The following is a 13808-nucleotide window of genomic DNA, read 5'->3' as shown; positions in this document are numbered from 1 at the left end:
TTCCCAAGCCTATCAAACTTTTTACTCTTTGAATGGTCTTCCAAGTGCAAACACACAAAAACGCCATTGAAAATATGTTATAAAAGGCATCAGGTAGAATAAGAAGATGAATCCACAACTACAATTTTATACATATCTTAAATGACAGCGTTTTAATTAATTGTATGATATAATATTGAAATCCAGTCCAAAACAGTATGGTCCTTGCTATCTGGACTCCTTGGGATGTCCCTACCCCATTGAAGTAGAAATGTTAAATGGTTAAGGTAAGGTAAGGATTATGGTTAGTGGGACGTCCCAAGGTCCAGGATAGCGCTGTTTGCATGTTAGTGTTTAATTAATAAATAATAAATAAATACAAATCTCTATGGGGAAAAGGAATCACCGACAGTTTCCGCAAATTACCGGAAGTGACGAGGCATGTAAACAGAATCTTCTTTTTGACAGATGAACAACCCTTGAAGTGATCCGAAGGAATACAAAATAATCTAAAATAAAATGTACATTTAAAGAAACATTCCCCAGGGGCATGAAATAAACGTTTGTGTTAAGATAACAACGCGCATGTCATCAACTGTGTCGGAGGTAAATCGCTGGCCAGTGGCCACCTTCCTTTTTTTTTTTATCATGCTCATTTGCAATACACGTACTGCTGACAGCTGCCAACATTAGGTGGCCTAGCTAGCAAGTAAGCTAACCATTATTTCGGGAGGTGGCTTGCTACGGTGCAGCGGTCCAAGGCACTGCATCGCTGTGCTAGAGGTGTCACTACAGACCCCGGTTCGATTCCAGGCTGTATCACAACCGGCCGCGATTGGGAGTCCCATCGGGCGGCACACAATTGGCCCAGCGTTGTTAGGGTTTGGCCGGGGTAGGCCGACATTGTAAATAAGAACGTGTTCTTAACTGACTTGCTTGGTTAAATAAATGCTTAGCTAGGCTTGAACCAGTACCTACTAACGTTAGCTGGGCTTGAGGAGACGACGATCTCGTCATATTCATCGTCTACTAAAAGCCCAGGTACTGGTTCAAACTAGGCTCAGCTGTCTACCAGCTGTATTGGCTTCATCATTAACTGACAGCAGCTAGCTAATTCCCATTCCTTGCCAGCAAATAAAGGAAAGTTTTCCAGTTATTTGTTGCCCACATATTTTGTTACAGTTACTGTGTCAGCATTGGCAACCTTAACCAGTGATGGAATTTTGTGTTAGGTAACTAGTTAACTTTTTTTTAATGTCTTTATAGACATAGCTACTGCTTGACTAAGATTAACCAATGCCATTCTTGTTTTCCTCCAAGCCAGATTATACAGGATAAACAGTCCTGGAATGTTCACAGACATGGACTATGAGTTGGAGGAGGACAAACTGTAAGTAAATATGATTTGCATCGTTTTCATGTTCTACATGTAAAAAAAAAGAAGTGAAAACAGGTTTTTAGAAATGTTTGCAAATATATATATATAAAAAAAACAGAAATACCTTATTTACATAAGTATTCAGACCCTTTGCCATGAGACTCAAAATTGAGCTCAGGTGCATCCTGTTTCCAGTCATCATCCTTGAGACGTGTTTTATGTTTTACACTCCACCAACCAGGCTTTTATGCTAGAGTGGCTTGACTGAAGTATTTCCTCCAGTAAAATGCACATGACAGTCCGCTTGGAGTTTGCCAAACGGCACATAAAGGAATCTGACCATGAGAAACAAGATTCTCTAGTCTGGGGGGAACCAGGCACCGCTCATCACCTGGCCAATAACATCCCTACGGTGAAGCATGGTAGTGGCAGCATCATGCTTTGCTTTCCCAGCCAGAGCCCGGACTTGAACCTGATCAAGCATCTCTTGAGGGACCTGAATATAGCTGTGCAGCGACACTCTCCATCCAACCTGACAGAGCTTGAGAGGATCTGCAGAGAAGAATGGGAGAAACCCCCCAAATGCAGGTGTGCCAAGCTTGTAGCGTCATACACAAGAAGACTTGAGGCTGTAATCGCTGCCAAAGGTGCTTCATCAAAGTACTGAGTAAAGGGTCTGAATACTTATGTAAATGTAATATTTCCGGGGGGGTTTTATTATACATTTGCCAAAATATCTAATAACCTGTTTTTGCTTTGCCATTGTGGGACATTGTGTGTAGATTGATGAAGGAAAACAATTATTTAATCAATTTTAGAATAAGGCTGTAACGTACCAAAATGTGGAAAAAGTGAAGGGGTCTGAATACTTTCCAAATGCACTGTACATCTCATCTCTAAATGGCTTTGACAGCGCTTGCTTTCCCAAATCATATTGTAGACACTAGACAGACAATGTATTAAAAGGATCTCCAAAAATTCTTTAACAGGGGCATCCCTACAGTCCCTGGGACTATATCCCTGAAGAAGGATGCGCAGAACCTGATAGGGATCAGCATCGGGGGTGGGGCGCAGTACTGTCCCTGTCTTTACATTGTACAGGTATTATGTACCTCTATACTGTACCTCAGTCTTTAGAACAGTAGTGTTTGGTTCAGTAGCTATGTATCCAGAGTGTTAACTAAATCAGAAACATTAGATTATAGATGCATTGTATAACCTATTATCTTGAACTTTCTTAAATCAGTTTGTTTTAAGGCTCTGAGCTCTTATGGCTTGGTTTTTGTCATTACTGGATATATTCTTTACATATAACTATCTCTATCAGGTCTTTGACAACACCCCTGCTGCTCTGGAGGGGACTCTGGCATCAGGTGATGAGATCACAGGAGTGAACGGCAAACCTGTGAAGGGCAAGACAAAGGTGGAGGTGGCAAAGATGATTCAGGCTGTCCAGGTAAAATAAGAGGGCTTGGAATCAGCTTTTCAATCAATTTTGGTTTGATACTGCAAAAGACTACAAACCAGTTGGTGTATTTCCTGTTGTTATTTTTTTGTTAGCCACACAACACAAACCATGTACCAACACTGACAAGACTAACACTTATCAGTAGATAAAGATAGCAAGTCCAAAGCCACAGTATTTAATTATGGATTCTGTGTTTTTTATCAGTAAATTACCAGTCATTCTGAAAAGGGCTGCGGTCACTATAAGATGTTAAATAATAGGGACACCTCAGATCGCTCAGCGGAGCTAGTGAGAACAGGACAATAACCAGGAGTTTGGGCCCCTCACATCAACAGTGTGGAGTGGCAATGCTGTTTCTAAATTTATTGTGATGACACAGGAAGCTATGCGAGTTCAATGATTACCCCACCATGGTCTGTGCTCAGGATTTGAGAGATGGGGAGAGATGCTCCACTGTCTGTATAAAGTATTAGTATGTGCCATTGTTGCCCTTAGGCTTTGCTGACTTTCATTTATTTGCATGCTATGCCCACTGAGTTGAAATTGTCACGGGAATTTATTGTTATTACTTGCAAACTTTGTGCAGTTTTATCAGAGGAGCTGTAATTCTAATGTTTCTACACTTGCAGAAGCACCTTTGTTTGGCGTAAATACTGCTATATTGTCCTTCATGATTTTCAGTTTAATTAGTTGCAGACACACTTTGTACATATGGATTGTTTGGCAATACCTGGTTCACTATGACCTGCCTGTAACGCAAGTCCTCAGACTAACCAGGGGAGAAAGCCAATGTCAGCTTAGGTAGATCTATCAATACTGTATTGCCTGGGGGAACCCCATAGGCTATATATTTTAGTTTGAGTAATATAATAATAATAATAATAATATGACCCCTGGGGGAAGTGTCTGTGGATTTGCATCATGGTTTTTATTATACTGAGGTGGTGTTTGAGTTACTGTCTTCCTTATCTCTTCCATGCATTCCTCTTGTCTTTGCAGGGAGAAGCAACGATCCACTACAACAAGCTGCAGGCTGACCCCAAACAGGGGAAGTCACTGGACATAGGTAACAGTCACAGAACACATCTCTAAAATGTACAGGTCATTGACAAAATAAAGGAAACACCAACATAGTGTCTTAATAGAACGTTGGGCCATCTCAAACCGCTAGAACAGATTCAATGCTCCTTGGCATAGATTCTACAAGTGTCTGGATCTCTATTGGAGGGATTCTACACCATTCTTCCACAAGAAATTCTGTGTTTGATGGTGGTGGAAAACGCTGTCTCAGGCACCGCTCCAGAATCTCCCATAAGTGTTCAATGGGGTTGAGATCTGGTGACTGGCACGGCCGTAGCATATCGTGAAAGATCAGCAAATTGTGCAGTCTTCGTCACTGAGGCTCTTGTCAAACTTGCCCCAACAATCATCCCTCTTGCAAAGTCACTATGATCTCTTCTTCTAGCCATGGTAGCCAAAATACTGGGCAACTGGGCATTTTTATACATGACCCTAAGCATGACAGGATATTAATTCCACAACTGTGTGGAAGCACCTGCTTTCAACAGTACATTGTATCCCTCATTTACTCAAGTGTTTCCTTTATGTTGGCAGTTTCCTATATATGGGTAGAGTACCATTTTTTACTCACCAGAAAGACAGATGCTACCATCATAGTATGTTTCTACATCTGGTGTGTTTTAGTGCTGAAGAAGGTGAAGCACCGCCTGGTGGAGAACATGAGCTCTGGTACAGCTGACGCTCTGGGGCTCAGCAGAGCCATACTCTGCAATGGTGAGACTGGGACAAAACAAGCTGTCCATCCGTCTGGCCATGTTATAGATTTCTATTATTTCTGACTCTACTTTCCTCATTGCATACATCTTAAGCCAATTACAGTCAATTGAAGCCAATTTAGTTGGCATCATCCCTAAGATACTGGCATACTCATTTCAGCATTTGATCTTGTAGAATTTACTTGTGTTTTCTGACTCGCGTGTTTGACTAAAGCTGATAATCAGATACATTGATGCGCAGTACCAAAATGAACAAATGGCGGGAGTCAACGCAATCACGCATTAGATGACTCATTTGGAGTACCATTTAAAAAAATGTCACTTCTAACTTTTTTTCAGATACTATCTAGTATGCTAGTATGGGTATTCGGACACGGCCACTGCATAATCTCTGTACAATCTCATGATGACTGATATCATCTGGACCGGAGAGGGGCACTATGTTACTACTGTAAGTGTCCTCATACTAGGCCCTTTTCATTTTCAGATGGTCTGGTGAAGAGGCTGGAGGAGTTGGAGAAAACAGCAGAGCTGTACAAAGGTATTTTTTAAATATTAATGTTATTATGTGTGACATTCTCCATACGTTCTCCCCTCTTCATGCAGCACTGTCCTTGTTTGTCTCTTCACAGGCCTGATGGAGCACACGAAAAGACTGCTCAGAGCCTTCTTTGAACTCTCTCAGACACACAGAGGTGAGTTGCCACGCCTTGAAACTACACAAACATTATGTTAAACTACAGATCTAGACACAATATAACCATGTACTATGATCATACTCAAGCTCCCTCACATACTGAAAGCGAACAGGTTTGTATTTACAGTAATGTGTTGCATGCCATGAGACTGGATAATGTTTGATTGTTCCACTCTCTCCCTCTGCCTGGACGACCCTCAGCGTTTGGGGATGTGTTCTCTGTGATCGGGGTGCGGGAGCCTCAGGCTGCAGCCAGTGAGGCCTTTGTGAAGTTTGCTGAGGCCCATCGCAACATGGAGAAGTACGGTATCCAGCTGCTAAAGACCATCAAGCCTGTGAGTAGTAGAAGAAATTAACAGTCAAATCAATACACAAACCATTAACAGGATTCATATGCCAACACCCCGACAAGCTTGCGTTCACCCCTGCATATACCTAGATTAGATAACGTACATCCCCACACATATATAGGTGATTCAATTAATCATGTTCCTCTCTCTGTCTCCTGTTTTGTAGATGCTCCATGACCTGAACACCTACCTTCATAAGGCAATACCAGACACCAAGCTTACCATCCGCAAATACCTGGACGTCAAATTTGAGTACTTGGTGAGAGCAGACCCCTTACTCAAAATGTCAACATTGGTCAACTAAAAACAGGGTCTAAACTGTACAGAAGTGTTTATTTCTAATGTGTTAGTCATTGGCGTAAAAGTTCATTCATTTTGTGTTCCAGTCTTACTGTCTGAAAGTGAAGGAGATGGACGATGAAGAGTACAGCTGCATTGTGGGTACCTTACCTTACTTCCTATGCCTGTAGTCCACACAGAAACACTGATATATCAATGAGTAACAAAGTGGATCTCTGTAGCGTGTTTGTGATTTAGTTTTTCTTATATACCTGTGTGCTTCCTTAGGCGATGGGAGAGCCTATGTATCGCGTCGGCACCGGGAACTACGAGTACCGGCTTGTGCTGCGGTGTCGACAGGAGGCCCGTGCTCGGTTCGCCAGGATGAGAAAGGATGTGCTGGAGAAGATTGAGCTACTGGACCAGAAACATGGTTTGTTCTTTCTGTGTCTGTCTACCTAGGAGAATCATCCTCTCCATTAACGCTCTGTCCAGCTACCTGTAATAAGTGGACAGAGTATCTGTCCAAACAGTCTCTCTCTGTTTGCCCATTACTAATGGATATAAAAGCTTTCCCACTGGGCAAACACTGGGTATATCAATGTTGTTTCCATGTGGAAAACTGATTGGATTTGCAAAATCATCAACGCAAGGGAATTTTGTATTATTTTTCACCCAACATTTTATAATAATTATTTTAGATTTTATGTTGTATTCAAGTTAGTTGAAACCTCAATCAAATGTAAATCAAAACTAGACATTGAACTGACATCTGTGCCCAGCGGGTAAATTTTATCCAATGTATGATCAGTCCCTCTCTCCCTGCTTCACGATATACTAATGTATCAGGCTGAGCGTTTCTCGGCACAGATGGCCTACTAATTGTAAACAACTCGTTGTTTGACCTCTGCACTGCTAGGAAATACCAGATATGTCTGGTGTGGTATTAAGGTAGGGTGTGTGTTTACAGCCTTCTCCCTTCCTGCTTCAGTCCAGGACATCGTGTTCCAGCTGCAGCGTTTTGTGTCAGGCATGTCACACTACTACGATGAGTGCTATGCTGTGCTGAAGGATGCTGACGTTTTCCCCATCGAGGTGGACCTCTCCCGCACAATGATCAACTACGGCAGCCAGTCACGCTCGTTCACAGAAGAAGAGGAGGAGGAGGCGGAGGAGGGAGGAGGAAGTGAAGAACAGGATGGGGGTGCTGGCAAGCAGGCTGAGAACGGTGCTGAAAAACTGATTGATGATTATTGAGAGTTTATATGATTGTTTTCTGGAGCAAAATTCCACCTACGTCTATCAACTGCCACTCACTCTGCATTTATTTAGCAATGATTAGTTAAATATGTGGAAATGGGCAGCAAAGTCATCACACTGGAAAATACTACTGTGAATTGCTGCTATTCAACTGTACTGGAACTAACTATTGCAACCTACTGTAACCAATACCATTTCCACAACTGACAGCCATCACTGTAACCAACTTTGTGGGGCTTGAATCGATTTCTCAACGGGTTTTTACTGGATCAGTTTATTTCAAGTCCCTACCAAACACATCAAATTGGTGGATGATATTTCCCTAAAAAATGTTATATCGTTGCTAAATAAGTCCAGCATAGTATGTTACAGAATGAATGGGCAAAGTGTATTTTGTAGGAGGTGATGATGATTCAGTTTAGAGAAGTGTATATATGTTTGGGGGTCTTTCAGTCTCACGAGTCTATTCTCAACAAGTGGCTAGTCCTGGGTCTTGGTAAGATGACAGAGGTTAAATGCTGTTCCCAATAAAATGATGGAACATTTTGGGGAGAGCACATGATTAAGAGAGATCATTAACCACGGCTGGCCACAGACCAAAATAGGACTCATTTTCCATTTGACACAAGCCCTGATGTTACAAGTTTAACAGTCCCACTCAATATTTTGAATTCTATCTGCACAAAACCACATGACATTTGAATGGGGTAGCTGAACATAGTAGTGAGGTACAAATCACTTGTAAAGGATGAATGTGTAATGGCAAGGTTTGGCCCAAACAGCATTTTACACTGTATGAAGGAACCTCGGTCAAATTCAATTTTATAATTCCACAGTGTGTGTTTTTGTTACTTGTCTTTTTCTGTCATTGTTAAGGATTTCTCTGTCTCGCTGCTGCACCCGATGCTAAATTCTCAGCCCCACTACAGTATAATAATCATAAAACAAGTGCAGTAGAGGGCTGTGTTCTTTCAAATTGGAATGTATTTAATCAAAGGGACCTTTGACTTATGTTTTGATTTGTCAACTACTGAACTGTATTGATTTTGTGCTGAAACTTTAATCAGGTTACATTGCTACTCTCGCTCAGTTCCACAAACAAATTGAACCTTGAACATTATACCAATTTGATATGTGTAAATTGTGTTTTTATTTTGCTCTATGCTTCATGTATTATTCAAATACAGTATGTATCCATTGTGAAAACCATGTGCTCATAAGGAATTTACAATAATAAGGAACATTGCTGGAGCTTCCAGAATGTCTTATTTTATTTAGATATTGAATATTTGTATTTACTATGTGTGTTTTAATCTTGTTGAGCTCTTCTGTGTTTGTCTTTATGTTACATGTTGTGTAGGTAAAAGAAGGATTCATTAAGCATGCATAACTATTCACCCCCCCAAAGTCAATACTTTGTAGAGCCACCTTTTGCAGCAATTATAGCTGCAAGTTTCTTGGGGTAATTTTGCCAAGCTTATTTTAAATAAATAAAATAAGCTTGGCACATCTAGCCACTGGGATTTTTGCCCATTCTTCAAGGCAAAACTGCTCCAGCTCCTTCAAGTTGGATGGGTTCCGCTGGTGTACAGCTTCCTTTAAGTCATACTACAGATTCTCAATTGGATTGACGTCTGGTCTTTGACTCGGCCATTCAAGACATTTAAATGTTTCCCCTTAAACCACTCAAATGTTGCTTTAGCAGTATGCTTAGGGTCATTGTCCTGCTGGAAGGTGAACCTCCATCCCAGTCTTAAATCTCTGGAAGACTGAAACAGGTTTCTCACAAGAATTTCCCTGTATTTAGCGCCATCACATTTACATTACATTTAAGTCATTTAGCAGACGCTCTTATCCAGAGCGACTTACAAATTGGTGAATTCACCTTCTGACATCCAGTGGAACAGCCACTTTACAATAGTGCATCTAAATCATTTAAGGGGGGGGGTGAGAAGGATTACTTTATCCTATCCTAGGTATTCCTTGAAGAGGTGGGGTTTCAGGTGTCTCCGGAAGGTGGTGATTGACTCCGCTGCCATCCATCATTACTTCAATTCTGACCAGTTTGCCAGTCCCTGTCGATGAAAGACATCCCCACAGCATGATGCTGCCACCACCATGCTTCACTGTGGCGATGTTGTTCTCGGGGGTGATGAGAGGTGTTGGGTTTGCGCCAGCCATAGTGTTTTCCTTGATGGCCAAAAAGCTAAATTTTAGTCTAATCTGACCAGAGTACCTCCTTCCATATGTTTGGAGTCTCCCACATGCCTTTTGGCAAACACCAAACATGGTTGCATATTTTTCTATTTAAGCAATGGCTTTTTTATAGCCACTCTTCCATAAAGCCCAACTCTGTGGAGTGTGCGGCTTAAAGTGGTCCTATGGACAGATGCTCCAATCTCCGCTGTGGAGCTTCGGAGCTCCTTCAGGGTTATCTTTGGTCTCTTTGTTGCCTCTCTGATTAATGCCCTCCTTGCCTGGTCCATGAGTTTTGGTGAGCAGCTCTCTCTTTGCAGGTTTGTTGTGGTGCCATATTCTTTACATTTTTTAATAATGGATTTAATGGTGATCTGTGGATTGTTCAACCCTGATCTGTACTTCTCCACAACACTGTCCCTGACCTGTTTGGAGAGCTCTTTGCTCTTCATGGTGCCTTTTGCTTGGTGGTGCCCCTTGTTAAGTGGTGTTGCAGACTCTGGAGCCTTTCAGAACAGGTGTAAATATACTTAGATCATGTGACAGATCATGTGACACTTAGATTGCACACAGGTGTATTTTATTTAAATAATTCTGTGACCTCTGAAGGTAATTGGTTGCACCAGATCTTATTTAGGGGCTTCATGGCAAAGGGGGTGAATACATATGCACACACCACTTTTTATTTATTTATTTTAATTTCACTTCACCAATTTGGACTATTTTGTGTATGTCGATTACATGAAATTCAAATAAAAATCTAGTTAAAGTACAGGTTGTAATGCAAAAAAATAGGGAAAACGTCAAGGGGGATGAATACTTTTGCAAGTCACTGTAAACGTGTTAAGCCTCGCAAGGCTGCCGGCCCAGATGGCATCCCTAACCGCATCCTCAGAGCATGTGCAGACCAGCTGGCTGGTGTGTTTAAGGGCATATTCAATCTCCCTATCCCAGTCTGCTGTCCCCACATGCTTCAAGATGGCCACCACTGTACCTGTGCCCAAGAAGGTAAAGGTAACTGAACTAAATGACTATCGCCCCGTAGCATTCACCTCTGTCATCATGAACTGCTTTGAGAGACTAGTCAATGATCATATCACCTCTACCTTACCTGCCACCCTAGACCCACTTCAATTTGCTTACCGCCCCAATAGATCCACAGTGCAATCACCACCACTCTGCACACAACCTTATCCCATCTGGACAAGGGGAATACCTATGTAAGAATGCTGTTTATTGACTACAGCTCAGCATTCAACACCATAGTACCCTCCAAGCTCATCATTAAGCTCGAGGCCTCTTAGTCTGGACTTCCTGACGGGCCGCCCCCAGGTGGTGAAGGTAGGAAACATCACCTCCACTCCGCTGATCCTCAACACTGGGGCCCCAAAGGGTGTGTGCTCAGCCCCCTCCTGTACCCCCTGTTCACCCATGACTGCGTGGCCAAGCACCCCTCGAACTCAATCATCAAGTTTGCAGACAACACAACAGTAGTAGGCTTGATTACCAATGTTGAAGAGACAGCCTAAAGGGAGGAGATGAGGGCTCTGGGAGTGTGGTGCCTGGAAAATAACCTCTCACTCAATGGCAACAAAACAAAGGAGATTATCGTGGACTTCAGGAAACAGCAGAGGGTGCACCCCCTGTCTCCATCAACGGGACCGTAGTGGAGAAGGTGGAAAGCTTAAATTTCCTTGGCGTACACATCACTGACAAACTGAAATGGACCGCCCGCACAGACGGCGGCACAACAGAGCCTCTTCAACCCCAGGATGCGAAAGAAATCTGGCTTGTCACCTAAAACCCTCACAGACTTTTACAGATGCACAATTGAAAGCACCCTGTCGGGCTGTATCACCGCCTGGTACAGCAATTGCACCGTCCGCAACCACAAGGCTCTCCAGAGGGTTGTGCGGTCTGCCCAACGCGTTACCGGGGGTAATATACCCGCCCTCCAGGACACCTACAGCACCCGATGTCACAGGAAGGCCAAAAAGAGCATCAAGGACATCAACTCCCCGAGCCACTGCCTGTTCACCCTGCTATCATCCAGAAGGCGAGGTCAGTACAGGTGTATCAAAGCTGGGACCGAGAGACTGAAAAACAGCTCCTATATCAAGGCCAGCCGATTGTTACATCACTAGCACACTAGAGGCTTATGCCTATAGGCATATACTAGAAATCACTGGCCACTAAGGAATGGAACACTAGTCACTTTAATAATGTTTACATGTCTGGTATTACTCATCTCATAATTACTGTATTCTATACTATTCTATAGTATTTTAGTCACTTAATAATGTCTGGCATTACTCATCTCATATGTATATACTGTTTTCTATTCTTCTATGGTATCTTAGTCACTTAATAATGTTTACATTTCTTGCATTACTCATCTTATATGTATGTACTATATTCTATACTGCTCTACTGTATCTTAGTCCATTCTGCTCTGACATCGCTCGGCCATATATGTATATAGTCTTAATTCATTCCTACTTAGATTTGTGTGTATTTGTTAGATATTAGTTGTTAGATATTACTGCACTGTTGGAGCTAGAAGCGCAAACATTTCGCAACATCTACAATACCATCAGCTTATCACGTGTCCGCACGTATCACTCATATTTAAAATTGACCTCCCCGCCAGTTGGTTCGCATGCGCCCCAGTGGCCTAATGGATAAGGCACTGGCCTCCTAAGCCAGGGATTGTGGGTTCGAGTCCCATCTGGGGTGGACTATTTTTTGCGTCAAATTTCCTTTAAATTCGTTGGAGTTCTTTTTAACATTTATTTCACCTTTATTTAACCAGGTAGGCCAGTTGAGAACAACTGCGACCTGGCCAAGATTTACAACTCCGACCTGGCCAAGATAAAGCAAAACAGTGCGACAAAAACAACAACACAGAGTTACACATAAACAAACGTACAGTCAATAACACAATAATAAAGTTATGATTCGATCATTAATCGTATTCTGGATGATGTATTTATATTGTAATGACTTCGTAGAGTATACTTGTTTCACTTTGTAGGCTGATACAATGGGATCTTGCATCTGGTGAGAAATCCAAGACGGAGGGTAACCAATCGAGATAAATTCACGTGTGTGTCATGAACAACATTCCCGAGAGCAACAATAGTGGAATCGGCAAATTCGTCTATGAAATAAAAGTCCGTCATTGTAACGGATGCAAACGGATAAAAATACTGAAAACATGCCACAATTGGACTAGATAATGCTACACACAGTTGGAATGTTGTTATATAAATTCAACAAAACAATTTTTTGTTCATATGAAGAAGAAAAAAATAAATTGTTGATATGTTTGAATTTAGAATTGCATTGAAGGCATAAATACAGTTTATGCACTGTACAGCCTAACCTATGGATTGTGCACCCAGACATGGGGTATCAGCCTACTCAGTGAAACTCACAGAACACAACTGGAAAGAGTTTACGCACCAAAAATATACACAGTAGGCTGAATAGCGTGGTGAATTCCCACAGTCAAAGTCCAGCAATAAGAGCTAAGACGCTAATATTTGTGTAAACTCAACAAACAAAAAAATATATATATATTTGTTGTTTTTATTGAACCTTTATTTAACTATAGTTGTGTTCTGTAAGTGTCACTGAGTAGGCTGATACCCCATTTCGTGGGTGCACCATCCATAGGTTGGGCTGTACAGAAGTGATGGAAAAAGTACCCAATTGTCATACTTGAGTAAAAGTAAAGATACCTTAATAGAAAGTTACTCAAGTAAAAGTGAACGTCACCCAGTAAAATTCTACTTGAGTAAAAGTCTAAAAGTATTTGGTTCTAAATATACTTAAGTATCAAAAGTAGATGTAATTGCTAAAATATACTTATGTATCAAAAGTAAAAGTAGAAATAATTTGAAATTCCTTCTATTATGCAAAGCAGACAGCACCATTTTCTTGTTAAAAAAATGTACGGATAGCCAGGGGCACACTCCAACACACATAATTTATAGATGATGCATTTGTGTTTAGTGAGTCTGCCAGATCAGAGAAAGTAGAGATGACCATGTGTTGTCTTCATAAGTGTGTGAATTGGACCATTTTCCTGTCCTGCTAAGCATTCAAAATGTAACTAGTACTTTTGGGTGTCAGGGAAAATGTATTGAGTAAAAAGTACATTATTTTCTTTAGGAATGAAGTAAAGTAAAAGTTGTAAAAAATTATGAATAGTGAAGTAAAGTACAGATACCAAAAAAACTACTTAAAGTAGTACTTTAAAGTATTTTTTACTTAAGTACTTTACACCACTGCTGTACAGTGCATGTATGCCCCTAATGCAATTCTGCCCCTTCTGCAATTCAACTTTTTTTGTCAAATTAACGAATAATTGTCTTTTGTTGAATTTATATAACAACATTCC

General features: G+C 41.4%; 1 protein-coding gene and 1 non-coding gene across 4 annotated transcripts; both read left to right on the top strand.

Annotated features, from left to right (window-relative positions):
- Window positions 1-285: 285 nt before the first annotated feature.
- LOC135554224 (PRKCA-binding protein-like) lies at window positions 286-8458 on the top strand. 3 transcript variants are annotated; one of them, XM_064986384.1, is made up of 13 exons: window positions 286-585; window positions 1304-1369; window positions 2347-2458; window positions 2685-2813; window positions 3825-3891; window positions 4530-4619; window positions 5109-5162; window positions 5254-5316; window positions 5520-5653; window positions 5835-5927; window positions 6055-6105; window positions 6236-6380; window positions 6939-8458. In XM_064986384.1, exons 2-13 carry the CDS (start codon window positions 1329-1331, stop codon window positions 7202-7204), a joined length of 1245 nt encoding a protein of 414 aa, XP_064842456.1. In that variant the 5' UTR covers window positions 286-585; window positions 1304-1328; the 3' UTR covers window positions 7205-8458. The 3 variants fall into 3 exon arrangements, with proteins under 3 accessions (XP_064842456.1, XP_064842457.1, XP_064842458.1); XM_064986385.1 differs by having other exon boundaries at window positions 1300-1369; XM_064986386.1 differs by lacking the exon at window positions 286-585 and adding an exon at window positions 653-871.
- A 3608-nt stretch (window positions 8459-12066) lies between these two features.
- Window positions 12067-12139, top strand: trnar-ccu (transfer RNA arginine (anticodon CCU)). Its single transcript has one exon. It is a non-coding gene; the product is annotated as a tRNA-Arg (tRNA).
- The last annotated feature ends 1669 nt before the right edge of the window (window positions 12140-13808 follow it).

Source organism: Oncorhynchus masou, chromosome 14 (assembly GCF_036934945.1).
Source record: "Oncorhynchus masou masou isolate Uvic2021 chromosome 14, UVic_Omas_1.1, whole genome shotgun sequence".
Taxonomy (NCBI): Eukaryota; Metazoa; Chordata; class Actinopteri; order Salmoniformes; family Salmonidae; genus Oncorhynchus; species Oncorhynchus masou.
This window is presented reverse-complemented; position numbering and strand designations above follow the sequence as displayed.

What these genes read in the sequence shown, in the direction of transcription:
- LOC135554224 (XM_064986384.1), top strand. Translation starts at nt 1,329, where the DNA reads ATGTTCACAGACATGGACTATGAGTTGGAGGAGGACAAACT. An exon ending in CCTGTCTTTACATTGTACAG is followed by an intron (nt 2,459 to 2,684) that starts GTATTATGTACC and finishes TATCTCTATCAG; the next exon opens with GTCTTTGACAACACCCCTGC. An exon ending in CAGAGCCATACTCTGCAATG is followed by an intron (nt 4,620 to 5,108) that starts GTGAGACTGGGA and finishes TTTCATTTTCAG; the next exon opens with ATGGTCTGGTGAAGAGGCTG.